Source organism: Salvelinus fontinalis, chromosome 15 (genome assembly GCF_029448725.1).
Source record: "Salvelinus fontinalis isolate EN_2023a chromosome 15, ASM2944872v1, whole genome shotgun sequence".
Lineage (NCBI taxonomy): Eukaryota > Metazoa > Chordata > Actinopteri > Salmoniformes > Salmonidae > Salvelinus > Salvelinus fontinalis.
The window spans coordinates 29,119,381-29,145,808 of record NC_074679.1 but is presented as its reverse complement, the minus strand read 5'-3'; the positions used below and the strand labels follow the sequence as shown (position 1 = coordinate 29,145,808).

General features: G+C 43.3%; 2 protein-coding genes across 9 annotated transcripts in view; one reads left to right on the top strand and one right to left on the bottom strand.

Moving 5' to 3' along the window:
* The window catches only part of itpk1b (inositol-tetrakisphosphate 1-kinase b), a 40,899-nt gene extending 24,773 nt beyond the window's left edge, over positions 1-16,126 (bottom strand). Inside the window, exons 1-3 of one of the 2 annotated variants that reach the window (XM_055863274.1) lie at positions 15,794-16,126; positions 15,134-15,322; positions 5,682-5,706 (exon numbers count right to left, since the gene is read on the bottom strand). In XM_055863274.1, coding sequence (XP_055719249.1) covers positions 5,682-5,706; positions 15,134-15,228 — 120 coding nt within the window. In that variant the 5' untranslated portion in view covers positions 15,229-15,322; positions 15,794-16,126. The remainder of the gene's footprint in view (positions 1-5,681; positions 5,707-15,133; positions 15,323-15,793) is intronic. The other variant, XM_055863275.1, reaches the window with a different exon arrangement.
* A 290-nt stretch (positions 16,127-16,416) lies between these two features.
* Positions 16,417-26,305, top strand: LOC129811725 (putative E3 ubiquitin-protein ligase UBR7). Of its 7 annotated transcripts, none has more exons than XM_055863270.1 (14): positions 16,417-16,646; positions 19,065-19,169; positions 22,091-22,208; positions 22,685-22,818; positions 22,965-23,025; positions 23,122-23,220; positions 23,435-23,488; positions 23,626-23,731; positions 23,855-23,890; positions 24,019-24,164; positions 25,056-25,253; positions 25,472-25,637; positions 25,805-25,866; positions 26,110-26,305. In XM_055863270.1, the coding sequence occupies exons 3-14, from the start codon at positions 22,092-22,094 to the stop codon at positions 26,182-26,184; spliced, it is 1,254 nt and encodes a 417-aa protein (XP_055719245.1). In that variant the 5' UTR covers positions 16,417-16,646; positions 19,065-19,169; position 22,091; the 3' UTR covers positions 26,185-26,305. The 7 variants fall into 7 exon arrangements, with proteins under 7 accessions (XP_055719245.1, XP_055719246.1, XP_055719244.1 ...); XM_055863271.1 differs by having other exon boundaries at positions 16,417-16,722; XM_055863269.1 differs by having other exon boundaries at positions 16,417-16,791.
* The last annotated feature ends 123 nt before the right edge of the window (positions 26,306-26,428 follow it).

Sequence of the window (26,428 nt, the reverse complement as noted above, 5' to 3'; positions counted from 1 at the left end):
CAAGGTTCACCTGTGTAATGACCATGCTGTTTAATCAGCTTCATGATATGCCACACCTGTCAGGTGGATGGATTATAATAGCAAAGGAGAAATGCTCACTAACAGGGATGTAACCAAATTTGAGATAAATAACCTTTTTATGCATATGGAACATCTGATCATTTATTTCAGCTTATGACACCAACACTTTAAATTTTTGTTCAGTGTAGGTAGAATATCTACTTAATGAAAACTACAACTCCCTTCAGCTCAGCATCCGATTAAGTCAGCCCCCCGCAGCGCTGATTCAGAGGGGTTGGGTTAAATGCGGATGACAGATTTCAGTTGAATACATTGTTGGACAACTGACTAGGTATCCCCCTTTCCCATATAGTTCTTGACTTACTTGCTCGTGAATTATTTGATTTCTCGCTAGAAAAATGGCATATTGGGCTCACAAAAAAAGCTGAAGTAAATGGAATGCAAGTAATTGAACAGACGTTGGTCAATCAGTTGTTTAATAACCAATTTATTATTAAAAATGGTGTTGGGGGGGGGGTGTAGGTTAAGTCGTTCAGTACTAGTAAACACCCAATCGGTGGGTTGAAGATACAATATAAATCAATAAAATCTCTCCGACTCAGTATTCCAAATAACCCCACAGGAATTGTTCAATCACTGCAATAGGTATCAAACTGGTTGCGTCAAGTAGGCAGTCACTTAATCGCCTCAGTCAGGAGTCCCTGAATTAACCTGTTTGAGCTAGGGGGCAGCATTTTCACATTTGGATGAAAAGCGTGCCCAGAGCAAACTGCCTGCTACTCAGTCCCAGTTGCAAATATATGGATAGTATTAGTAGATTTGGATAGAAAACACTCTGAAGTTTCTAAAACTGTTTGAATGATGTCTGAGTATAACAGAACATACAGCAGGCAAAAACCTGAGAAAAAAATCCAACCAGGAAGTGGGAAATCTGAGGTTTGTAGTTTTTCAACTCTTGGGCTATCAAATGTGTCTATGGGGTCATATTGCACTTCCTGAGGCTTCCACTAGATGTCAACCGTCTTTAGAACCTTGTTTGATGCTTCTACTGTGAAGTGGGAGCGAATGAGAGGGGATTGAGTAAGGTCTCTCCCAGTGGGCCATGAGCTGACCATGCACGTTCACGTGAGAGTTAGCTCGAGTTTCATTGCATTTCTGAAGACAAAGGAATTCTCCGGTTGGAACATTATTGAAGATTTGTTAAAAACATCCTAAAGATTGATTCTATGCTTCGTTTGACATGTTTCTACGGACTGTAATGGAACTTTGACTTTGTCTGCTCCTAGTGATCGTGCATCATGAATTTGGAATACTAGGCTAAACGCGAACAAAATGGAGGCATTTGGACATAAATATGAACTTTATCGAACAAATCAAACATTTATTGTGGAACTGGGATTCCTGGGAGTGCATTCTGATGAAGATCAGAGGTAAGTGAATATTTATAATGCTATTTCTGACTTGTTGACTCCAACATGGCGGATATGTTTGGCTTGATTTGTTGTCTGAGCACCGTACTCAAGATTATTGCATGGTTTGCTTTTTCCGTAAAGTTTTTTTGAAATCTTTCACAGCGGTTGCATTAAGGAGAAGTATATCTTTTTTTCTTTTCTTTTTTAAATACATTTTATCCCCTTTTCTCCCCAAATTTGTGGTATCCAATCGCTAGTAATTACAATCTTGTCTCATCGCTACAACTCCCGTACGGGCTCGGGAGAGACGAAGGTCGAAAGCCATGCGTCCTCCGAAGCACAACCCAACCTAGCCGCACTGCTTCTTTAACACAGCGCGCCTCCAACCCGGAAGCCAGCCGCACCAATGTGTCGGAGGAAACACAGTGTACCTGTCCCCCTTGGTTAGCGTGCACTGCGCCCGGCCCGCCATAGGAGTCGCTGGAGCGCGATGAGACAAGGATATCCCTACCGGCCAAACCCACCCTAACCCGGACGACGCTAGCCCAATTGTGCGTCGCCCCACGGACCTCCCGGTCGCGGCCGGCTGCGACAGAGCCTGGGCGCGAACCCAGAGACTCTGGTGGAGAAGTATATCTTTAATTCTGTGAATAACACTTGTATCTTTTAATCACTGTTTATTATGAGTATTTCTGTAAATTGATGTGGCTCCATGCAAATTCACAGGATGTTTTGGAGGCAAAGCCAAATGTAAACTGAGGTTTTTGGATATAAATATGAACTTTATCGAACATAACATACATGTATTGTGTAACATGTTGTCCCGGGAGTGTCATCTGATGAAGAATATCAAAGGTTAATGATTCATTTTCTCTCGATTTCTGCTTTTTGTGACTCTTTGGTTGGAAAAATCGCTGTATGCTTTCTGTGACTAGTTGCTGACCTAACAATGATATGTTCTGCCTTTGCCGAAAAGCCTTTTTGAAATCGGACACTGGTTAGATTAACGAGAATTGTATCTTTAAAATGGTGTCTAATACTTGTATTTTTGAGAAATTTGAATGAGATTTCTGTTGATTGAATTTGGGGCCCTGCAATTTCATTGGCGAGGGGTTCCGCTAGCGGAACGGGGTTGTTTCTCCCAATGGACTAGAAGAGCAGTCGGCTACGTAATGCTTTTTGGAGTGAGTATTATCAATCTCAATGGGCTTCAATAAAAAAAGATTTGTGGGAGAGATACAGTAGCAACCAGGAAATTAACTTGAAATTCCCTAGCACTCAGCGCATGATAAATTGAATTATATTTTTCCTGGACAGCAATGGCCATTTTCCGTGATCAGTTCTGGCAGAGAACATCAGTGTCCCAAGTCTAGTGGGTTCATTTGATCAGCTGTGAATAATAAGGACAGACTAATGTATGGATCTCTAGGAGACAGCCGCTCGCTCATAAGCTCAGGGCAAACGGGTCAATATTGATGAGTTTGTGGAAATCGCTTAGAGGAGGATACGCATGAATGGCGGGAGGAGGACCACAAGAGGGAGTGTGTAAGGACGGACAGATAGTGCATACATGAAAAGGATGAAGATTGAGGTGTAACAAAAGGTTCCTCTGACTCTTCCTTCTCTCCCCCCCAGAAGTTTTTCCCACACTAGAAATATGAAATAAGCTCCCTTAGGGCAAACCGATTTAGGTCTGTTCACAGAGCATGATGTCACAACTGCTGCCATGCTCTATAGTTCTACATCTGTCATTGACATTAGTAAACTTCGATTTTCAAGAGAGGGACATAAATGTTACTTTATTGCAAGCTCTGCTCCAATAAATGAGTGATAGAGATTAATGGGCCTACGGAGGAAACGGTCCATCACGGCCCCAGAAAGGTTCTTAGCAACAAGACTCATTCCCTTTGCTTAAAATACAACAGTGTTCTACGGCCATTTTTTGTCCGCATTTCAAATTGTGAGTTAAGTACCATGAATTAGGTATTAACAGAAAATAAAAAATTACCCAGATTGCATCAAAGTGAACCAAAAAGCCCTGTTCAAAGGAAAATAAACTTACCAAATGTTTATGCAAGGAATGATCGAGTATAGAACATGATTCTTTTGGTTGCCATTATTGACCTTGTTTACCACCAGATAGAGACTTGGACGTTATCAACAGGATCAGCTTGAAGACTACAAGGACATAAGTGAAGGCTGCGAGCCTGAAGCCTATCTGGAACAGGAGGTGTGTGGTGGAGTGGGTTTTAACCTTGATCAGGACACAGACTCTTAGATTCACCACACATCCAGACCGACATAGCAAAAGAGAGTTCTCCTTGTGAAGTCACACACACCCCTCCAAATAGTGTAGAAGACAACATCCCAATCAAAACATATAGGCATATCATGACCAGACTGGCTCGCTATTGTGACTGATTCCTCTGGGAAGCACACAGACCTGTAAGAGAACATTGTCATGTTTCTCTGGCTCGGGCTAGTGTGTCATCTTTCATTTGAAAGGGTTAATTGCAACGAACTGTCCCTAAAATGTTTGCAAATATCAGGATCAGAAGTCAGTATTAAAACAGCACATAAATGTAGCTAAATCCCCTGTTTTATGTGAAATATGTTCTTTATCCTGTAAACATAATGTGGAAAAAATGTTTGGGAACCTCTATGACCCTCTGTGCCCCACTCTCCCTGCCTCCCAACAGAGCATCTCACTCCCTCCTTATAATAGGGGGTGACAGCTTTATACATGTACAACGTAACAACGCCAGAGCATGTCAATGGATACCATTGTCTCCCATGCGAGGAGGTCGTGAAACAAGAAAAACTGACTGGTACAGGGCTCACCTTCCAGGCAGCCCTCACCAGCACAGACTAAAACATTTTTTAAAAACTTGCAGGTGTTTACATTGTGCTCTCCCAATTGGCATTGACAGCACAGCTAAAAGTCTGAGCATGGGAGAGGCCAGAGATAGCCCTGGTGGTTGTAGAACTGTGTGTGTGGAGGAGAGGGGTGTGGGGGTGCCACAGGCTCTGGGCTGTAAGGAACTGCTGGCCTTCTGGGAGAGATGAGAGCGCTCTGAGAAACAAAGCACTGTTTACTTTGGGACCATTCCCTGGACATCTTTCTGTCTGGGTGTGCTGGAGTTAAACCCCCCCCCCCCAAAAAAAGAGAAAGAACATAAGACTACCGGTACATAGAAAGAGTGAAATACACCACAAAAACGAGAGGCAGGGAAATGAATGGCTCTCGATTTCCTCAAGATTTTTCGGTTAACTAACAGATTGCAGAGAGCTATTCAGAGCACTGGGACACAGTCACTCATACTACACATGACAAAAGGTTGATTAACGGTCACTAGTGTTTCAATGAAAGACAAAAGATAACATCTTCCCGGATGTGAACACACATTTGGTTGTTGAAATGACCTGAGAAGTGATGCCCCAAGCAGGAAGCCCATTATTGGTGGTGCTCATGTTACTCTTGCCTCCTCACAGACATACAGAACAGGGGCCTGGGGAGCATCTACATGAGGCATCTATGATGAGACGGTGGAAACATGCACACTGTTTCCACCCCCGGCCGTTTACAGTAGAATATCTGGGAAATATCTGGGAGTAGGGAGACATGAAGGGCTGTGTCATATCCTAAAGAATCCGAAACGTCCACACTGACAGGCCAGGCTACTGGATGGATGAGTGGACGAAGGGGATGGGGCTAACGGTGCTCATCAATCATTCTTCCCGTCCACCCCTGTGATATGAACCATTCACTCTGCCTCAATGTACAAACCCAGGTAACATAATGTACAAATTCTCTGGATTTCAGCAGCTTTAGACATGTGTTGCTCAATACAATATTCAATTTTAAAGCATGGACATAGTGGGCACACAAAACACCAGATCTCTGTCAGGCAACAGGAACAAACTAGAATCAAACAGTGTGTTCAAACATAGATCAAAGTTCATGGGGATTAGAACTTGGGATAGGCTATTCATCTGCATTCTTTTCTGGATAACTGCTAAACTTTTCAAGTGTGTTGAAACCAATGATGCATGTTCTTTGCAACCCATGACAACATCTGTAGAACGCAGGAAATAAGCTTCAGACCTGCAAAATTCTCTCCACCAACAACAGGGGTATGAACAGTGCTTGTGCGAGCAGGATATTCCCCAATGAATCTTTTAATCTCAATTTAAAAAAAGGCACAAATGAATGTGTTTGGGTAATTGAGTTAGTCTTATTGAACTTACCTGGACCACTTCTATTCCTCTTTTCCTGAAAGGCAGATAAGAAACAAAAAACAAAATCAGAATGTGTACATTCATTCATTATTCTAATATCCTCAAAATGTAGAGGTTGGGGAAGAGACACAGCAATGCCTTAACGCCAACAGATTACCCTGACAAATCTACAGACATTAAAACAAAATTGACTACCATTCTCCAGTGTATTTTCAAGCTCTCTGTTGTGGTGAACCAAAATGGCTACCAATCACAAGAGGAATCTCACACCATTACAAATGTTATGGCTGTTTTGAAGGGCAGAGAGGGCAAAGAAACCAACATAGGGCATGCACTTCGCCACTTCAAGGGTCCGGAGTCTGTCTCACATAAAACATTGACAGTGATATACTCAAGTACCAACAGACTTTGGCATCAGTGTTTAAATTCAGAACACACAAATCTTATGAAATTCTGGGAATGAAAACCAGTGGCATAACACTCAAGAATAGAATGTGAATTTGTTCCAGGAATTCATAAATAAATGGCCATTAAGTCTAAATGAAATCATCTCCGAATGCTTAGTCTGGGAGTCCAGGGCCAGGGAATGCCTTTACTTTTCAAAGACACAGGATAGAGCTTTCGGTAAAAAAAAATATATATATAAAAAGAAAAGGGTTGCTTGGCAACGCACAGACCTACAAGAGCGAAGTCCTTAGTAGCGTTTGTGTAAAAGACATCCAGCTGCTCTAACGTAATAAACCACAATGCTGTCCGACAACCACTGAAGGACTTGACGGTCTTTCATATCCACCCCAGTCTGCCCAAACAGAAATAGTATAAAGGCTGTTTACACTGCACCTTAGCTCAGGGTTAAGAGCGTCCTTAGCCCTGAGCTAAGGGAGATCTTAGCCCGAGGCTAAGCAAGTGTTCATACTTGCACATTCTAAAGTTGGCTAGCACCAACCTTAGCCCAGGGTTAGCTGGCCCTGCACCAGAGCAGTGTTAGCACAGACTTCGGGGTTAGCCCCAGAAACAGTGCCAAAATATTACGTGTGAAACGGGGTCAAGAGCAATGCCTAGACTGCCCAATCACAAGTGGCACATTCACTTAACTGACATATGAAAATAATGTGCATAACAAGCATAAGTAATTTCATACTACTTAATTCAAAAACATTGGTTGCTATGCCAAACAAAAAGGGTTGGTATGCAGGCTGGCTAAAGTCTTCACTTAGCCAAGTAAAGCTACAAACTCTACAGCTGGAATGGTAGAAAACACTCAATTTCTGTTTTCATAGATATCTATTGACATTTAATTGCATATATCCATGACAGTAATTGTGTTGCATTATTTCACCTGAATCAGAAAAGTTGACGTCTCATTTGTTCACAGCATTCGTGATAGAATTTCAAAAGTGAAACATTATTTACGATGATGTCGACAGGAAAACAGCAAGGTTTATACAAACCATGACTGTTGGAAGTCAAATGCTAGGCTAGAAGCAACATTTAATAGTGTGTTAATAAATGTCTTGTTTATAACATTGGTTGCATGTCAGAAATAGAATGTTGGTCACATGTTGTTTGTCCATTATCCCAGGGCTTTGGAATACAAGTGTGAATCTTTAGCCCAGGGCTAAAGCTTAGTCTAGGGCCAGCCTAGCCTGGGGTTAAGACAGCCTGGGGCTAAGACCAAAGCAGTATGAAATGGCCTTAAGTGGCTGATTTCAAGTTTGAGTGTTGTCCGTACTATAAAAACACAGTGATCAAAACAAATGTTAGAGGTCATCAAGTAGTGAGGACATGCAGGTCCTACTCATCTGAACACAGACAAATATGCGGAGGAGGGAATGAACACTAAGCTAGGGTATGTGGAAAAACAGTGAACTTTCAATGGGCACCATGTCAGAATGCTTGAGGGTATTTTTGTTTCAATAGAAGCTGTTCAAGCTTCTTAGAAATCTGTCAAGGCAGTGAGAGGGATGGGACATGTAGAAACCTGCTGGTTCTATGGGAGCGGTTGTCTAGATCAGATATTTCCTCATTATGAAAGCATGAGGTCCAAACGCAAACACGGAAGAGAGATGGCATCTTCCACAGAGCTGTAGATTTTAATGGTGATTAGCGGCCTCAATGAGACCGGGCTTTCTGATGACTAAACATAATTACATGCTTAGTTAGACACAGAAGGAGATGACAATTGTCACAAGATTAGGTATTTCTGGCGTAAGGCATAAAAATGTATTATATGAGTAAAACATTTTACTGAGCCAGCAATTCATAACGTTTGAATTCTGCTTTCTTACCAATGCATGTTTCATTTGGATCAGTTTGGGCTCCCGTAGACTGATGCACTCATCTTAAACATTTGAACCAGGGACCAATGCCTATTGGTGAATTGTTACATCCCTAGTGACCATATAATGAAATCAGAAAGGAAGTCCTACTATAGTGGACACATTTTCTCTTTGTAAAACTGAAATGATACTTTTATTGACAGCAATATAACCTACAGCTAGAAATCATGGTGTGTGTGTGTGTGTGTGTGTGTGTGTGTGTGTGTGTGTGTTAGGCCAATGGCACCATGCACACAGGCACACTCCAAACAAACCTTTGACCTTAGTGCAGTAAAATAGGTGTCAAGTGGAGTACACGTTACAGCAAGGAATAACCTGCTACTTAGTACTAGGCTAAATGATGCCCCCCTCAAAAGGGATGGGCACAGTTATTCCAATAGCTAAACGGACGTTAGCATTTGATTACCTCGGAGAGCATTCATAGTAAAAGAACATTTAAGGTTTAGTCAAAAATGTAATCAAATGATCTATGCAACATAGCCTACAAGGATAGACCATTACATTTGAAACCTTTAACAGTTTAATGACATTTTTTTTTTTTTAAACGAATCCGTTTCACATGTGTAGCTTCTTAATGTCGGTCAAAGAAAAGTGGCTCTACAGTCAGACGCTCCATGTGTAGCAAGTGAAGTGGGAGATTTCTAAATCAATGCAAAAATGGAATTAAAATGACAGAACTACATTGGCTAAATGATCAACAGGTAGGCGGTTGTTTCATATGAATGGAGATGTAGACATTGGACAGGGAGCGCAGCAAAATAGCCCAATTAGCCTTGCTACTTTAGCTAGCTACTGTAGCTAGCTTCTTTACAACGATTTGATGCAGTCAAGACCGGCACTACCAGATGGTATGATAGGTAACCTATGGCAGCAATAAGTTTGTCTAACTTGCGCGAGTCAGTTTGGCTACTTTCTATCCCCATCTCTTTGCCATAGACTGAGAGACAGAGCAGCGCACCGGCTTAAAAAAAAAAAAACAAGATTTAAACCATCTAACATTTGTTTAAAAAGATACTATTTGAATACGGAAAAATCATTTAAAAACGCCCATCCCTATTCCTTAACTATATTTTCCAAGAGTAGGCAAGACACAGAAGATTTGATTGTTCAAACCCATCTCTGGCCCACACGCACAGCCCATCCCTACCCACCCTATAACCTACATACTACACGCTGAGCCATCCTCCAGAGGGAGTCATTTGGTTGGAGGGTTATGAAGAGATTTAAAATATTTGGAGGATTACATTGTCGTAATCTGTGCTGGCTCAATCAGGTTGCTTTGAATCAACAGCTCCCTTGGCAAGGTGAAAATCACTCACCACTGCTATCAGCAGAGAGAATCCACTCTGACAAAATATCCTACCTAACCCAGAGACCTGCCCTAGTTGAATGGTTTTGGTCATTTCACATCATCTGCCCTTTAGGCGTTTGTCACATGGGCCGAGTGTGACACTCCTAAAACACGGGCAGCAACAGAGAAAGGATGATTAAAGCCAGTTTTCCTGAGTGTTGTGGGTCCCATCCCTGCTTGTTGATACCAAATACAGCACTATTTAGCCATCAGCAGGCAGGGTTTACAGTCAGTTCTGCTGAGGAAATCCAATGCAATCCCTGCCCCACTTTACAACGCCTTATATAACCATTCACTCTGCTGGAGACTGATACAGCAAGGCACAATGTAAAATAAGGTAAGAGATACTATCTCCCTCTACTCGAGTCAAGCGCGTTGCATGCACATTCACCTACTAGGTGATTTAGTAAAGCCTCTTATTTTTCCAAATTCCAGTTGCTCAGGTTTCACAAACCTAACACACCCATGTTATAAGAGAGGCACCTGGAGCCACAAACCCCACCCACATACCCCCATCTTACACACACGTATGTGTGGTAGTAGAGTAGTGGCCTGAAGGCACACACTTAATGTGTTGTGAAATCGGTTGTGAATGTATTGCAAAATGGTTTAACTGCCTTAATTTTGCTGGACCCCAGAAAGAGTAGCTGCTGCCTTGGCAGTAGCTATTGGGGGTCCATAATAAATACAAATACGCAACAACAATTGCTCCTCCCCCAATCTGCTGGTGTAATACTTAAGACCTACATTCACCACAACCTCTCTGGTCATCTGTTTTTAGTGAAATCTTTAGACTAGTCAAATTCATACATTTCTCTCAATGAGGACTCAAACAGTAATGGTGAGAGCCTCCTCCACACTACTGTGCCACGAAACTCCTGTGCCCACACATACAGAACTCAGCATCACGCAGAGCAATTCTCACGTCACAGGAGACCAATCAAAGGTCTAATTAACTATGCTTCAAGGGGGACTCAAGAGACAGGAGAGTAAAGGGCAGGCGGATGGAGACCACATCTCTAACGACAGAGCCTCTGAACAAACCATGAAAAGGACCAATTTAAAATATGCCTCTTAAAGGACAAGTCACAGAGCATAAGATTAATGAAAGTAGTCATAACAATTGTCTAAAACATAGCAGACGGTCGCTTACAGTGCCTTCGGAAAAGTATTCAGGCCCTTGACTTTCTCCACATTGTTAAGTTACAGCCTTATTCTAAAATGGATTAAAATTGCCCCCCCCCCTCCATCTACATACAATACCCCATAATGACAAAGCAAAAACAGGTTTAGAAATTGTTGCTAGGATATCAGCCTCAAGTCTTCTTGGGTTTGCCGCTACAAGCTTGGCACAACTGTATTTGGGGAGTTTCTCCCATTCTTCTCTGCAGATCCTCTCAAGCTGTCAGGTTGGATGGGGAGCGTTGCTGCACAGCTATTTTCAGGTCTCTCCAGAGATGTTGGATCTGATTCAAGTCCGGGCTCTGGCTGGGCCACTCAAGGACATTCAGAGACTTGCCCCAAAGCCACTCCTGAGTCATCTTGGCTGTGTGTTTAGGGTCTTTGTCCTGTTGGAAGGTGAACCTTCTCCCCAGTCGGAGGTCCTGAGTGCTCTGGAGCAGGTTTTAATTAAGGATCTCTATGTAGGGATGGTGCCAGGTTTCCTCCAGACGTGACGCTCAATCCTGGTTTCATCAGACTAGACAATCTCGTTTCTCATGGTCTGAAAGTCTTTAGGTGGCTTTTGACAAACTCCAAGCAGGCAGTCATGTGCCTTCTACTGAGAAGTGGCTTCTGTCTGGTCACTACCATAAAAGGCTTGACTGGTGGAGTGCTGCAGAGACGGTTGTCCTTCTGGACGGTTCACCCATTACCTCAGAGGAGCTCTGTCAGAGTGAGCATTGGGTTCTTGGTCATCACCCTGACCAAGACCCTAATCTCCAGATTGTTCAGTTTGGCCAGGCAACCAGCTCTAGGAAGAGTCTTTGTGGTTCCAAACGTCTTCCATTTAAGACTGATGGAGGCCAGTGTGATCTTGGGGACCTTCAATGCTGCAGAAAAGGTTTGGTACCCTTCCCCAGATCGGCACCTCGAAACAAACAAGAACCAAGGTGGCGTAGCAGTGCAGACGTGTTTGTCATTGTCCGGTGTATTTTTTTATTTATATATATATATATATATATATATATATATATATATATATATATATATATATATATATATATATATATATATTTATATTTATATATAACAAAAAAAAAACATACAATCTGTTTAGGGTAGTTATCGTTTTATTTTACTGCGGAGCCCCTAGCCCCACTCAACATGCCTCAGATACCTCTTTTGTCCCACCTCCCACACATGGTGACCTCACCTAGCATAATTAGTGCCTCCAGATGCAACCTCTCGCATCGTCACTCATTGCCTGGGTTTACCTCCACTGTACCCGCACCCTACCCGTCTGTACATTATGCCCTGATTCTATTCTACCACACCCAGAAATCTGCTCCTTATATTCTCTGTCCCCAATGCACTAGACGACCAGTTCTTATAGCCTTTAGCCGTACCCTCATCCTCCTCGGGTGATGTGGTTAACCCAGGCCCTGTGTCCCCCCATGCGCTCTCATTTGTTGACTTCTGTAACCGTAAAAGCCTTGGTTTCATGCATGTTAACATCAGAAGCCTCCTCCCTATGTTTGTTTTACTCACTGCTTTCGCATACCCCGCCAACCCTTATGTCCATGACGTGTCTGAATCCTGGCTTAGGAAGGCCACCAACAATTCTGAGATTTCCATCCCAAACTACAATATTATCCGTTAAGATAGAACTGCCAGTGGGGGAGGAGTTGCAATCTACTGCAGAGATAGAACTTTGCAGGCTGTCATACTTTCCAAGTCTATACACAAACAGTTCGAGCTTCTACTTTTAAAAATGAATCTCTCCAGAAATAAGTCTCTCACTGTTGCCGCCTGTTTTAGACTTCACTCAGCTCCCAGCTGCGCCCTGGACACTATATGTGAATTGATTGCCCCCCATCTATCTTCAGAGTTCGTTCTGCTAGGTGACCTAAACTGGGATATGCTTAACACCCCGGCCATCCTACAATCTAAGCTAGATGCCCGCAATCTCACAAATTATCAAGGAACCCACCAGGTACAACCCTAAATCCGTAAACATGGGCGCTCAGATATCATCCTGACCAACTTGCCCTCCAAATACACCTCTGCTGTTTTCAATCAGGATCTCTCCGAGCTGGTCACGGGTGCACCTCAGCCACGCTCAAGGTACTAAACAATATCATAATCATCGATAAAAGACAGTACTGTGCAGCCATCTTCATCGATCTGGCCAAGGTTTTTGACTCTGTCAATCACCGTATTCTTATCGGCAGACTCAACAGCCTTGGTTTCTCACATGACTGCCTCGTCCGGTTAACCAACTACTTCTCAGACAGTTCAGTGTGTCAAATCGGAGGGCCTGTTGTCCGGACCTCTGGCAGTCTCTATGGGGGTACCACAGGGTTCAATTCTCAGGCCGACCCTTTTCTCTGTATATATCAATGTTGCTCTTGCTGCGGGTGATTCCTTGATTCACCTCTACGCAGACGACACCAGTCGGGATACATCTGGCCCTTCTTTAGACGCTTTGTTAACAAACCTCCAGACGAGCTTCAACGCCATACAACACTCTTTCCGTGGCCTCCAACTGCTCTTAAATGCAAGCTCTTCAACCGATCGCTGTCCACCTACCATCAAAACTCTGGACGGTTCTGACTTAGGTATTTGCAGTTGTCCACATATTCTAGGTGTCTGGCTAGACTGTAAACTCTCCTTCCAGACTTACATTAAGTCTAGTATTGGCTAAAAACCTCCTTCACTCACGCTGCCAAACACACCCTCGTAAAACTGACTACCCTACCGATCCTCGACTTCAGCGATGTCATTTACAAAATAGCCTCAAACTCTACTCAGCAAACTGGATGCAGCTTATCACAGTTCCATCAGTTGTCACCAAAGCCCCATACACCCAGCACTGCAACCTGTATGCTCTCGTCGGCTGGCCCTCGCTACATATTCGTCGCCAGAACCACTGGCTCCAGGTCACCTATAAGTCTTTGCTAGGTAAAGTGCCGTCTTCTCAGCTCACTGGTCACCATAACACCCACCAGTAGCACGCAATCCAGCAGGTATATCTCACTGGTCATCCCCAAAGCCAACACCTCTTTGGCCGCCTTTCCTTACAGTTCTCTGCTGCCAATGACTGGAACGATTTGCAAAAATCGATGAAGTTGGAGACTTCTCTCCCTCACTAACTTTAAGCATCAGCTATCTGAGCAGCTCACCGATCGCTGCACACAGCACATCTGTAAATAGCCCATCCAACTACCTACCTCAACCCCATATTGTTTTTATTTACACACCAGTATTTCTACTTGCACATCATCTGCACATCTATCACTTGTGTTAATTTGCTGAATTGTAATTACTTCGCTACTATGGCCTATTTATTGCCTTACCTCCTTACTCAATTTGCACACACTGTATATAGATTTTTCTATTGTTATTGACTGTACTTTTGTTTATCCCATGTGTAACCGTGTTGTTTTTTGTTGCACTGCTTTGCTTCATCTTGGCCAGGTCACAGTTGTAAATGAGAATGTGTTCTCAACTGGCCTAACTGGTTAAATAAAGGTGAAATAAAAAAAGTAAAATGTCTGAGCTCTACGGACAATTCCTTCAACCTCATGGCTTGTTTTTTTTCTCTGACATGCACTGTCAACTGTGGGACCTTATATAGACAGGCGTTTCCATTTCATGTCCAATCAATTGAATTTACCACAGGTGTACTCCAATCAAGTTGTAGAAACATCAAGGATGATCAATGGAAACAGGATGCACCTGATCTCAATTTTGCATCTCATAGCAAAGGGTCTGAATACTTGTGTAAATAAGGCATCTGTTTTTCTAAAAACCTGTTTTCGCTTTGTCATTATGGGGTATTGTGTGTAGATTGCTGAGGATAAAAAAGTAAATCCATTTTAGAGTAAGGCTGTAACATAACAAAATGTTGAGAAAGTCAAAGAGTCTGAATCCTTTATAAGCACTTTCCCCAAAAATCTAAATGTATCATTTTCAACTTTACACTGGGAAGGAACAAGAAAAAACAGATTGAGTTATTTGCATTTTGGTTATTGCCAGTAACAACAAATCACCTTCCCAATGAGAAACTGCTTGCACAACGCAATAGGGAAACCCTTTTATGTCAATCGCTGTAATTCTGTTTCATATATAAAAAGGCTGTCTATTCAGAGACATTGAGGAATTAACTTGGCCCAGAAACAGTTACATGATAAATGCACATTGAGCTCATGTTGGTTCCATTATTTGAATGTGTGTGAAATCTACCACAGATTCTGGGGCTTTGTCTACACAATGTAAGCAAGCAAAGCGCTCTCTACAGACCACAGAATTTGTCATATCCTCTTCAATAATGTTCAAAATGTGTATTCCAAAATATATCAGTTAAGAAAAGATGGATAAATTATTGGTTCTTGAGGTCATTAAATGGAGTGGACATTGGGCAAAGTTAAAGAGATGATGACCTAGCGATATTTTCGAGACTGGATATGTGTAACAAAATAGCTACATGCTGTAGCTACACTGCTACAATGCATCTCTTCAATAGTGCTGTCTATCTCCCTTCACGACTGACTACTGTACAGTGGACTGAAAATGTAACCACCAGTAGCTGCATTGTTCTCACCACATACCTGCACAAATCAGCGAAGGCCTGAAAATTCAGCTTCTTCATCTTCTTCTCGCTGAGCCAGTAGCCCACTCTCCTGCCTTTCAAAAAAGTCTGCATCTCTCCACCTCACCTAACGTATGTTCTTAATCCAGATGTTAACAGTTACTGTCGATTCAACCTGGAAAACAGGAAACCGTCGTCTCACACGAACCTAGAGGGAAGGGATGAATTACTTAGCTAGCTAGCATTTCGTATTATGTGAGGAAACCAGATAGGTTGATTTGAGGAGAATCTTCCAACTACTTTAGTTAGCAAACTAACGTTAGTCAGCCATAACAACAATGTTCAGTTTATGACAGTGCTAGCGTACGTTAGCTATACAGCCAACTTTACTTAATGTCAAATAACTGTTAGCTACCTACATTAATGTTAACCAGATTAAAACAAATATGTGTCCCGTAGATAAATCGTCTGCCCCCCCTGATTGGCTAGCTGCATTTCCCGAAAAGAGACTAATTTCTACAGATGCGCCACAACATAAACCAAATTATTACTAATAATATACATAGCTAGCTATACAATGTGGTTTCTGGATACATTCGCGAGCATAATGACAAAGCTCGAGGAGAAGCAGAAATGCACAGCTAATAAATATCAGAAGTTGAATAAAATGTATAGCTACCAGCTAGCTAGCACATTTCCTCTCTAAATGTCGTTGTCCTAGTACGGATATCCACCTAGCTAGCCTGATAGCTGTCCATTCTCCGTTCCGCTGGACGTTGAAGCTGAAGTTGTGATGGCTGCGCGGAGGTCTTCTCTTCAATCTAGACTGGTCGAAATTGGAACCTAACTGACAGAGTGCACACACTCTCGAGTCGTGCTCATTTAGGTAGCCCTAGCGCGTACCGCTAGCTACCTTGCTGTCAAACAGGGCAGCGTTTTTCACACTCATTAGAAAATAAAAGCACGTCAGCACAGCTTCTAAGCCATACTGTAATGTCTTTGACGTCAGTTTAAACAACAGCTCCCCTATGTGGCAGCAATAAATACTTAACCCTTAAAGGGGAAGTGGTCTTATTTTATTGGTAAAATGTGTGAATTCCATATTTTTTTTTTTTTACTTAATCTGAAAAAAACAACTACACCTTTGAAATGAAACCCAACATATTTGGACTGCATGCCTCAACTCCCCCTAACACCTACCTTTAAACCTAATGATACAGAACAGACACATTATCATTCAAACCGGTGAATGTTTCTAGGAACTATCATTGCGCCATCTGCTGGTAAAACATTTTGAATGTTGAAGTTGGTTTTGTCTCAGAAGTCCTCAAGGTCCTGTTTTTTTGTGTCTGCTGCCCAGAGGGCGAGGGCGCTACATATTTTGCAACTCGGACGATAGATGTGTCCTGCTTTGCTCTCCGGAGCAGAGCCCTGCTGAAAGGAGTGATAACTGGGGTGACGTTGAGTGTTGAGGTGGATCAACTGAAGTTGAGGATCGCCAGTGTCTGGGATGCACACCGTCTCGCTGGCGAGTACGAGACTGAGGAGACCCTGTCTGTCCTTATGAATTTTGACGCAGAGTGTTTTTCCGGGTGACGTTATGCTAGGGTATATCCATTTTCCTGTGAGAGCTGTTGTTTCCGAGCCCACTACGGTGTTTTAGGTGCCAATATTATGGTAATGTTGCAGCAGTATGTAGGAGGGAGATTCCGAGGTGTGAGAAGTGTGCAGGAGGGCATGGGACAAAGGAGTGTGTAGTTCTGGTGGAAAATGTCGAGTGTTTCAATTGTGGGGGTGGCTATGTTGCTGGGGATCAGAAATGTCCTGTGCAAGTGAGACAGGTTGACGTTTCAAGGGTAAGAGCAGTGCAGAAAGTGTCATGCTGAGGCAGTGAGGACAGTTGAGAATGGAGGGCAAAGGGTGAGGGAGCCTGAGAGGATCCCTGTGAGTAGTAGGCCAGGGTCATTAATTGTACCGCTGTTGTGTCTTTTGTCTAATTAAAATTCAAGATCATTTATTGATTAATTCCTGGAATAATTAATTAACCGTTTTACCATTAATTCTAGATCAACAATATTTTCCATCTGAGTAGGATAGGAAAAGTAAATCAGTGTTTGGTTTCCAAGGAAGTGGGATAATTCTGTTCAATTTGCTGTGGCTGCAGCTCGAATAAACTTGATCTCATGTCTGTTTGCAAGTCCTCTGTAATTTATAAGGATACTAACAGGGGGCGGGTCCCGATAGGCCGGACAGGGAATCACGGGACCGGCCCATTGATTCAGAGAATTCAATACATTTATGTCCTTTGAGACGAACCATGCCTCTACTACAGAGAAGACAGTTTAACAGTCCCTAGGATAAAGTACATAGCCTGTAGGTTCTAAACACTCCTTGGGTGAAATGTATATGTACATTTGATGTTACAGCAAAGGAGAAGAAAAATGTCATAGTATGCTTCAAGTTTATATCAACATGTCATGAGTCTTTCATTTTGATACATTGTCCCAAAAACGGGTTTAAATGTCCTTGTGCTATTGGCATTTGCCACAAAGAGTAGAGTTTCTGACTCTCCTTCTATTGGAATACACATTCAGATCATAAGATGGTCTGTTGATCTGTAAAAGGATCTGTTTTTTCTCCTGACCCCCCTGAGGGCCATTCAGAGACCCCCCCCCCCACACACACACACAACATGACAACAACATGGTAGCAACACAACATGGCAGCAGCACAACATGGTAGCAGCACAAAACAGGGCACAAACATTATTGGGCACAGACAACAGTACAAAGGGCAAGAAAGTAGAGACAACAATACATCACGCAAAGCAGCCACAACTGTCAGTAAGAGTGTCCATGATTGAGCCTTTGAATGAAGAGATTGAGATAAAACTGTCCAGTTTGAGGGGGTTTTGCAGCTCGTTCCAGTCACTAGCTGCATCGAACAGAAAAGACGAGCGACCCAGGGACGTGTTTGCTTTGGGGACCTTTAACAGAATGTGACTGGCAGAACGGGTGTATGTGGAGGTTGAGGTCTGGAAACTGTGTATCAGGATTTTGTGGCCATTTACACAGATGGCTCAAAGGCTCTAAGGACAGACATACCGGGTCAGCATTTGTAGTGCAGGAATGTGGGGTGGAAGTCAGAAAACGTATTACAGATAATCTGGCTGTATATACGGCGGAGCTGATGGCCATACTGTTGGCCTTGTAGTGGGTGTAGGAAGTCAAGCCAGACAGAGTAGTTATTTGCTCTGATTCATGTGCAGTGTTAATGAGTCTCCAGTCCTTTAGCTCATGTAGCAGACAAGACCTGCTTTATGAGGTGCTACAAACCCATGGCAGGATTAGACAGATGGGTATACAGATAACATTTACTTGGGTCCCAGCCCATGTGGGGGTGGAGGGGAACAAGGCAGTTAATGTACTGGATATACAAGCACTTAGAAGTGGGGATGTTGATGTTGTAGTTTCAATGAGCAAGGCAGAGGCAAAAAGCCTGATATGGACAGTGATGGTGCAGAGAGGGCAGGAGCAGTGGAATAGAGATACTAAGGGCAGGCATTTATTTCAAGTACAAAGGAAAGTCGGGAGGGGAGGACGGCAGGAAGGGACAGAAGAGAGGTGGATATTTTTTACAAATTAAGGGTGGGACACAGCCGGTTGAATAAGACCTTACATGTGATAGGAAAGCATCCAACAGGAAAGTGTGATTATTGTCAGGAAACAGAGACCGTGGAGCATGTATTGCTACAGTGTGGACAGTATTAGAGGGAAAGAGAGAGGCTGAGATCTAGTATGAGGGAGAAGGGGATATAGGACATTAGTTTAAAGAGTATATTGAGTAGAACGTCATTAGATATAGTCTCAAATATTTTGTTGTCTTTTTTTAAGAGTAACAGGGCTGGCAGGTAGGATTTAGTTTCTCCCTGTCTCTGGCCCACACTCCAGGACAGTATGTGGTGGTAATGCACCATAACGTTGGATGCCAACCGCTGATAAACCCCACCGAAGAAGAAGAAGCCATTATACCATAGAAGAATAGTGCATCTACAGGTGAGACACATTTCCGTTTAATCGAAGGGTGAAAAGGTTCCCGGCTATGGCTTTCAATCAGAGACTTTGGCATGATCCATTGTTGATCCAAGGTATAATTAAATAAAATGTATTTATCACATGCTTCGTAAACAACAGGTGTGGACTAACAGTGAAATGCTCACTTACGGGCCCTTCCAACAATACAGAGAGAAAGAAAATAGAGAAATAATAGAAAAGTAAAACACATAATAATAAAAGTAATAATAGATACACAATGAGTAATGATCACTTGGCTATATACAAGAGGTACCAGTACCGAGTCGATGTGCTGAGGTATGAGGTAATTGAGGTCAATATCTACATGTAACTGGGAATAAAGTCAGTAGCAGCAGTGCATGTGATGAGTCAAAACATTTAATTGCAAAAAGGGTCAATGCAAATAGACTGGGTAGCTATTTGGTTAACTATTTACATAACTATTTAGCAGTCTTGCGGCTTGGGGGTAGAAGCTGTTCAGGGTCCTGTTGTATCCGGACTTGGTGCATCGGTACCGCTTGCCGTGCGGTAGCAGAGAGAACAGTTTATGACTTGGGTGGCTGGAGTCTTTGACACCGCCTGGTATATCAATTTATTAAGCCCTTTTTACATCAGCCGATGTCACAAAGTGCTATACAGAATAGAGGTCCTAGATGGCAGGGAAATCTGCCCCAGTGATGTACTGAGCTGTCCGCAATACCCTCTGTAGCGCCTTGCGGTCGGATGCCAAGTAGTTGCCATACCAAGCGGTGATGCACCGTCAAGATGCTCTCAATGGCGCAGCTGTAAGAAAGTGGTCAGATGAAGCAGATGCTAAGCTACAGGACTGTTTTGCTAGCACAGACTGGAATATGGTCTGGGATTCTTCTGATGGCATTGAGGAGTACACCACATCAGTCACTGGCTTCATCAATAAGTGCATCGAAGACGTCGTCCCCACAGTGACCGTACGTACATGCCCCAACCAGAAGCTATGGATTACAGGCAATATCCACACTGAGTTCAAGGGTTGCTTTCAAGGAGTGGGACTCTAACCCGGAAGCCTATAAGAAGTCCCGCTATACCCTCTGACGAACTCTCAAACAGGCAAAGCATCAATACAGGACTAAGATTGAATCGTACTACACTGGCTCTGACGCTCGTCAGATGTGGCAGGGCTTGCAAACTATTACAGACTACAAAGAGAAGAGCTGCCAAGTGACACGAACCTACCAGACAAGCTAAATTACTTCTATGCTCGCTTCGAGGCAAGTAACACTGAAACATGCATGAGAGCACGAGCCACTCCGGACGACTGTGTGATCACGCTCTCTGTAGCCGATGTGAGTAAGACCTTTAAGCAGGTCAAAATTCACAAGGGCGCAGGGCCAGACAGATTACCAGGACGTGTACTCCGAGCATGCGCTGACCAACTGGCAAGTGTCTTCACTGACATTTTCAACATGTCCCTGACTGAATCTGTAAAACCAACATGTTTCAAGCAGAACACCATAGTCCCTGTGCCCAAGAACACTCAGGTAAGCTGCCTAAATGACTACCGACCCGTAGCACTCACGTATGTAGCCATGAAGTGCTTTGAAAGGCTGGTCATGGCTCACATCAACACTATTATCCCAGAAATCCTAGAGCCACTCCAATTTGCATACCACCCCAACAGATCCACAGATGATGTAATCTCTATTGCACTCAACACTGCCCTTTCCCACCTGGACAAAAGGAACACCCATGTGATAATGCTATTTATTGACTACAGCTCAGCGTTCAACACCATAGTGCCCTCAAAGCTCATCACTAAGCTAAGGGACTAAACACCACCCTCTGTAACTGGATCCTGGACTTCCTGATGGGCCGCTCCCAGGTGGTAAGGCTAGGGAACAACACATCCACCACGCTGATGCTCAATACGGGGGCCCTCAGGGGTGCGTGCTCAGTCTCCTCCTGTACTCCAGGTTCACTCATGACTGCATGGCCGGGCACGACTCTAACACCATCATCACATTTGCTGATGACACAACAGTGGTAGGCCTGATCACCGACAACGATGAGACAGCCTATAGGGAGGAGGTCAGAGACCTGGTCGTGTGGTGCAGGGACAACAACCTCTCCCTCAATGTGGTCTGGACAAAAGAGATGCTTGTGGACTACAGGAAAAGGAGGATCGAGCTCACTTCACCCCTACCTACATGTACAAATTACCTCTAACCTGTACCCCGCACACTGACTCGGTACAGGTACCCCCTGTATATAGCCTCGTTATTGTTATGTTATTGTGTTACTTTTTATTATCTTGTAAATATTTTATTAACTCTTCTTGAACTGCACTGGTGGTTAAGGGCTTGTGAGTAAGGTCTACAGTTGTTGTATTCGGCGCATGTGACAAATAAAGTTTGATTTGATTTGACAGAAAATAATTACGTTTCTCATCGACGTCACAATTGCGTGACTTCACTTGGCCAAAGTCGCAGTCACAATACAGCCTGAAAAATCTTTGTTCTGTCGCAGACTCGCAAGTGTCTGACTAGCCATTTCGCTCACCAGGTAAGGCTACTTGCAAGTAATTAGCTATATAATTAAAATAGTTATCCGCAAGTACTACTATAAAGATGACAACGAAGCATGCTTCTAGTCGAAATATTGAACGTTAGCTAGCATAATCTGTTAGCTAGCTTGTCTGACGGAATGTTTTGTATATGCCAGCAGACAGTTGGAAATAATTTTGTTGCAATCGGTCGAGGTGAGATGGCTACAAATGTGGCAGAATTAAAATGTACTTACACTACATTGTTTGACTTTGGCCGTAGTGTTGTTATCATTACTCCCCCCCACGTGGTCCCTGACCGAAGAATGTAGTTGTGTGCATATGTACATCCATACATTTGAGTGGGTGTTTATTTTGTTCCAAGGATGTCGGTGAACGAGGAGCGCACTGTGACCATACAGGACATACTGGAAGACAAGGAACTACAAGAGGCTTATGCTGTGTTGGCTGGAAGTGATCCAGAGAATTGTTCCTATCCCCAGGTAAAGATGCTGCCTGCCCACATCTGTATCGCCACATCCAGAGAATTGCCACTGACCCCAGAATCAGTGTGACCTTTTGTGTCTTCTTTATGTTACTACATACAATATGTCATCAGGGACATCAACCAACCAAGCCACGACCTGTTCTCCCCGATTTAGAAGCAAGCAGTACAGGAGCATTGTGGCTAAAACTAACAGACTGGCAAATAACTTCTACCCCCCAGTCAGCTACCTACTCCTCCTGCCCCCTCCATTTTATTTTCTTCCCCCACCCTAAACAGACAATTACCCTGCCCACACCACACCACAATGGACATTTATATTTATCATTGTCACAGTTCTAAATATGTATACATTTATTTTGTATTATTATTTAATTCACACCTGCACAATTGGAGTATTTCACCGTACACTGCAATTATATCTGTGACCCTGTGCATGTGACTAAATATAATATCTATTCTATTGTGTTACAGGGATACGTGAAGAGACAGGCTGTTTTTGCCTGCAACACTTGCACACCCAGGGGGGTAGAACCTGCTGGGCTCTGCCTTGCCTGCACCAACCATTGCCATGATGGGCATGACATATTTGAGCTCTACACAAAAAGGTATGAACCTGATGTAAAGGGACATTCACAAATTCCAGGAGTACAAACAACACTAAGGTTTAGGTAGCTGTTTACATTTCCATACCCATTGTAGTACTTGTTGAGGTCTTGACATTGCTTATTTGCATCTATTTGTTTGCATGTAGGAATTTCCGATGTGATTGTGGAAACAGCAAGTTTGGCGTGTTTAGGTGCCAGCTGAGTCCTGTAAGTGTCCTAATGTCCTATCTACCTCTCAGTCATGTCATCCTGACAGCTGAAAACATTGATGCCTGATTTCCATTGTTCCTTTTCTCTTTGCAGGGCAAAGACCAACATAATGCAAAAAATCATTACAATCACAACTTCCATGGCTGTTACTGTACCTGTGACAGACCTTACCCAGACACTGCTGAAGATCAGGTATGGATTTAATACCAGCATTACGCATCCTTCCCTTTCTCCATTCCTTCACATTTTGCTATTGATGAATGAATACATGTTTTAGTTCTGTCTGAATCATAGGCTTTGTTGATATGCTAGGTCTCTAGGATTCAGTTTGTGTTTTTGAAAGAATGATGGATATGTCATTCCTCATAGCAAAAACACCCTCTCATGCTTCCTCCCACCCCATAAGGTTAATGAGGATATGATTCAGTGCATCATCTGTGAGGACTGGTATCATCCCAGGGTATGTATCAAGGGGCAACATCATGATTGTTTTCAGGTTCATTTCGAGATTTAAACTATGTTAGCTGGGATAATGGTTTTGATACAAAGACCGGAATGATTACTTCTCCTTGACCATGTGGTCCTTCTCTGTGACAGCACCTGGGTTGTACGGTGGAAGACTCTGAGGAGCTGCAGGAGATGGTTTGTGAGACCTGCATGAACAAAGCCCCCTTCCTCTGGACATACGCCACCCACATTGCAGGTGTGTTATTCCTCCCACCAACAAAGAGCGAGAGCTAGGGATCCAGAGCTCTGGGCTTGGGTTATAACCCACCCCATACTACTTATGAAAATGCATCTTTTTCCACTTTTTTTTTTTAACTAGTTAAAGATGGAAGATGTCAGTCTTCTTCATCTAGAGGTAATTTGGGCTAGGTTTTTAGTGCACAGACAGTGACGATGAATTAAACCTGATCACTATACAATGTCATACCCTTTATGCACATTCTGCAGTTAAAACAATAGCAATGTATATTGTTGTTTTTCAAGAACCTCCCATGGTCAAAGTGAGCCACTGTAAAGGGGAGTTTGAAGTCAACAAGGAGGAAGATAAGGAGCCAGAGGACAAGAGGAGGGATGAGCCCTGTAAGAACGGGGACGAGGGGTCCTCTACCAACCCCAGCTGTCAGGAGAAGGTAAGGAGAGCCAATCTTTGACTTTTACAATTGCGTTTGAAACCTAGACTCCTAAGTGCATGACTCACCACTTGCATCAAGCAAATGGGAATGACATCAGGGTGAGGAGAGGAACTCTTGGCTGTGTTTTCATTGAAGGCAGACATAAACACACATCTATACTTAAGCAGACATTTGGTTAATACTGCCTGCTAAACCAATTCATACATTCTTCAAGAGTCATTCGGCTCCTGAGTGGCGCAGCGGTCTAAGGCACTGCATCTCAGTGCTAGAGGTGTCACCACAGACCCTGGATTGATCCCGGGCTGTATCACAACTGGCCGTGATCGGGAGTCCCATACGGCGGCGCACAATTGGCCCAGTGTCGTCCGCTTTAGGGGAGGTTTGGCCAGGGTAGGCTGTCATTGTAAAATAAGAATTTGTTCTTAACTGACTTGACTAGTTAAATAAAAATACACTCAGCTATTTGGTGTGATTTGCGGTGCGTGTCACCTGACTCCCAGCAGATGGCAGTGGAGGGTAATGTATTGTGCGGATGCAAACAGTGGACTCTTGTTTCTGTTGTGCTGCCCTCTCCTTTGGGTAATTAAGGAAGAAATTATCCATGGGACACAGATTCCCCTGCTCTGGGGACTGGCTTGGCCAGGCTTCACAGTTCAGTTTACTGTATACAAGACTGATTTCATCAGCCCACCCTCTCATTGTGTCCTATTAGAGAGCTTGTGTGTGTAGCTTCCGTGGGATGTTGTATTTAAAAAAATATATATAAGATTTTGAAACAAGCCCCCTGGATTATGGAATCGGTCTCTCTTCCACTTCGTTCTCCACTAACACAATCCTGAAAAGCCTAAAATATAATGCATGTTTCCTCCCTTGCTGTCTTGTGTCCAGAAGCAGGCTACGAATGGGAGGTCTGTCTACAAACGGACTCACCAGGAGATGACAGGCCTTCCTGTGAAGAGCCAGGATAAGACTGTGTACTGCAGGCTGAGGGAGCTGAAGACACAAGGTCTGGAGAGAGCTAGGGAAGGGGCTGTGTTCTGGCCTTACCACTGGAGAGCCAAGCTGTGCACCTGCGTCAGCTGCAAGGTGGATCACTAAAGATTCTTCTCTCTTGAGATTGTGTATTTTGCCATGACTGTGCTTGAAATCAGTGCAGCAAATGTGTTGTTTTTAGCTATTTGATGTGGAACAAATAGATTGCTGTATAGACTTTACTGGTCATTCAGCACATTGTAGTGTCAGCCCTTTTAGATTGGATAAAGGTAGAGAGCTGTTTACATTGTATGTTTGGTGTTTCTGCTCAGAGGGCATACGTTGATGCGGGAGTGCAGTTCCTGCTGGATGAGTCAGACACTGTCCTGGCCTATGAGAACAGAGGCACTGTAGAGCAAGGACCTGCTAGTCTTGACGGTCTGCTCATGTCAAGCCTGAGTACTCTGGACCGCGTGCAGCAACTGGAGATTGTTTACCGTAAGGATGGGGACTGTCTTTTTCATTCCCTTGTTTGGCAGTTATTAACTGTAGATGAAACCTAACACGGGTTGTTTGGCAGTTATTAACCGTAGATGAAACCTAACACGTGGGTTTCTTACCATTTGATGAACTGGGTTGATGAAGTAAAATGTTCCTTCTTTCAGAGTTCAATGAGATGCAGACTGAACTGATGACGTTCCTACGGCAGATAGCTGATGAAGGAAAGGTGAGGAGCTGTATGTTTGTTTACTGAAGACAAAATGTCTGGTGGTAATTCCAGAATGTTTCCAATAATTATGAGAGCACATGAACACAGCATAGGAAACCAATATACGAGCAGCAGTCCATAGGTTACTTGTCACGTCAGCACTTGATAGTCATTGATCTGCTTGTGTCTAAACAATAGCTGAAAAGCACTGTGATCATTCACCTCTAATCCCCATTGAACCACTCCTCCCCTCTCCCTCAGGTTGTCACAGCAGAGGCCATCCACCAGTTCTTTGGGGAGCTGATGTCCAGGAAGAGGCGGCAAATGAACAGCTGATGTCATTCTGCCCCTCAGTGTCGTTGTCTACTTGTTTTTTTAATGTTACTTTGGGTTCATAGCAAAACTGTTCGATGTCCCTCAAACGCCTTCTGCTTTAAATAAAAGATACTGTTGCTGATGTTTGAAGTTGAAGATTTTGCTAAAAGGATCTTGAATGGGTCTCCATGATTTTCAAATGGCATTCTTTGTCTTATGAGAAACTGAATGACCGTTAGCATGCTGGGAGAGATGCTAATGGAAT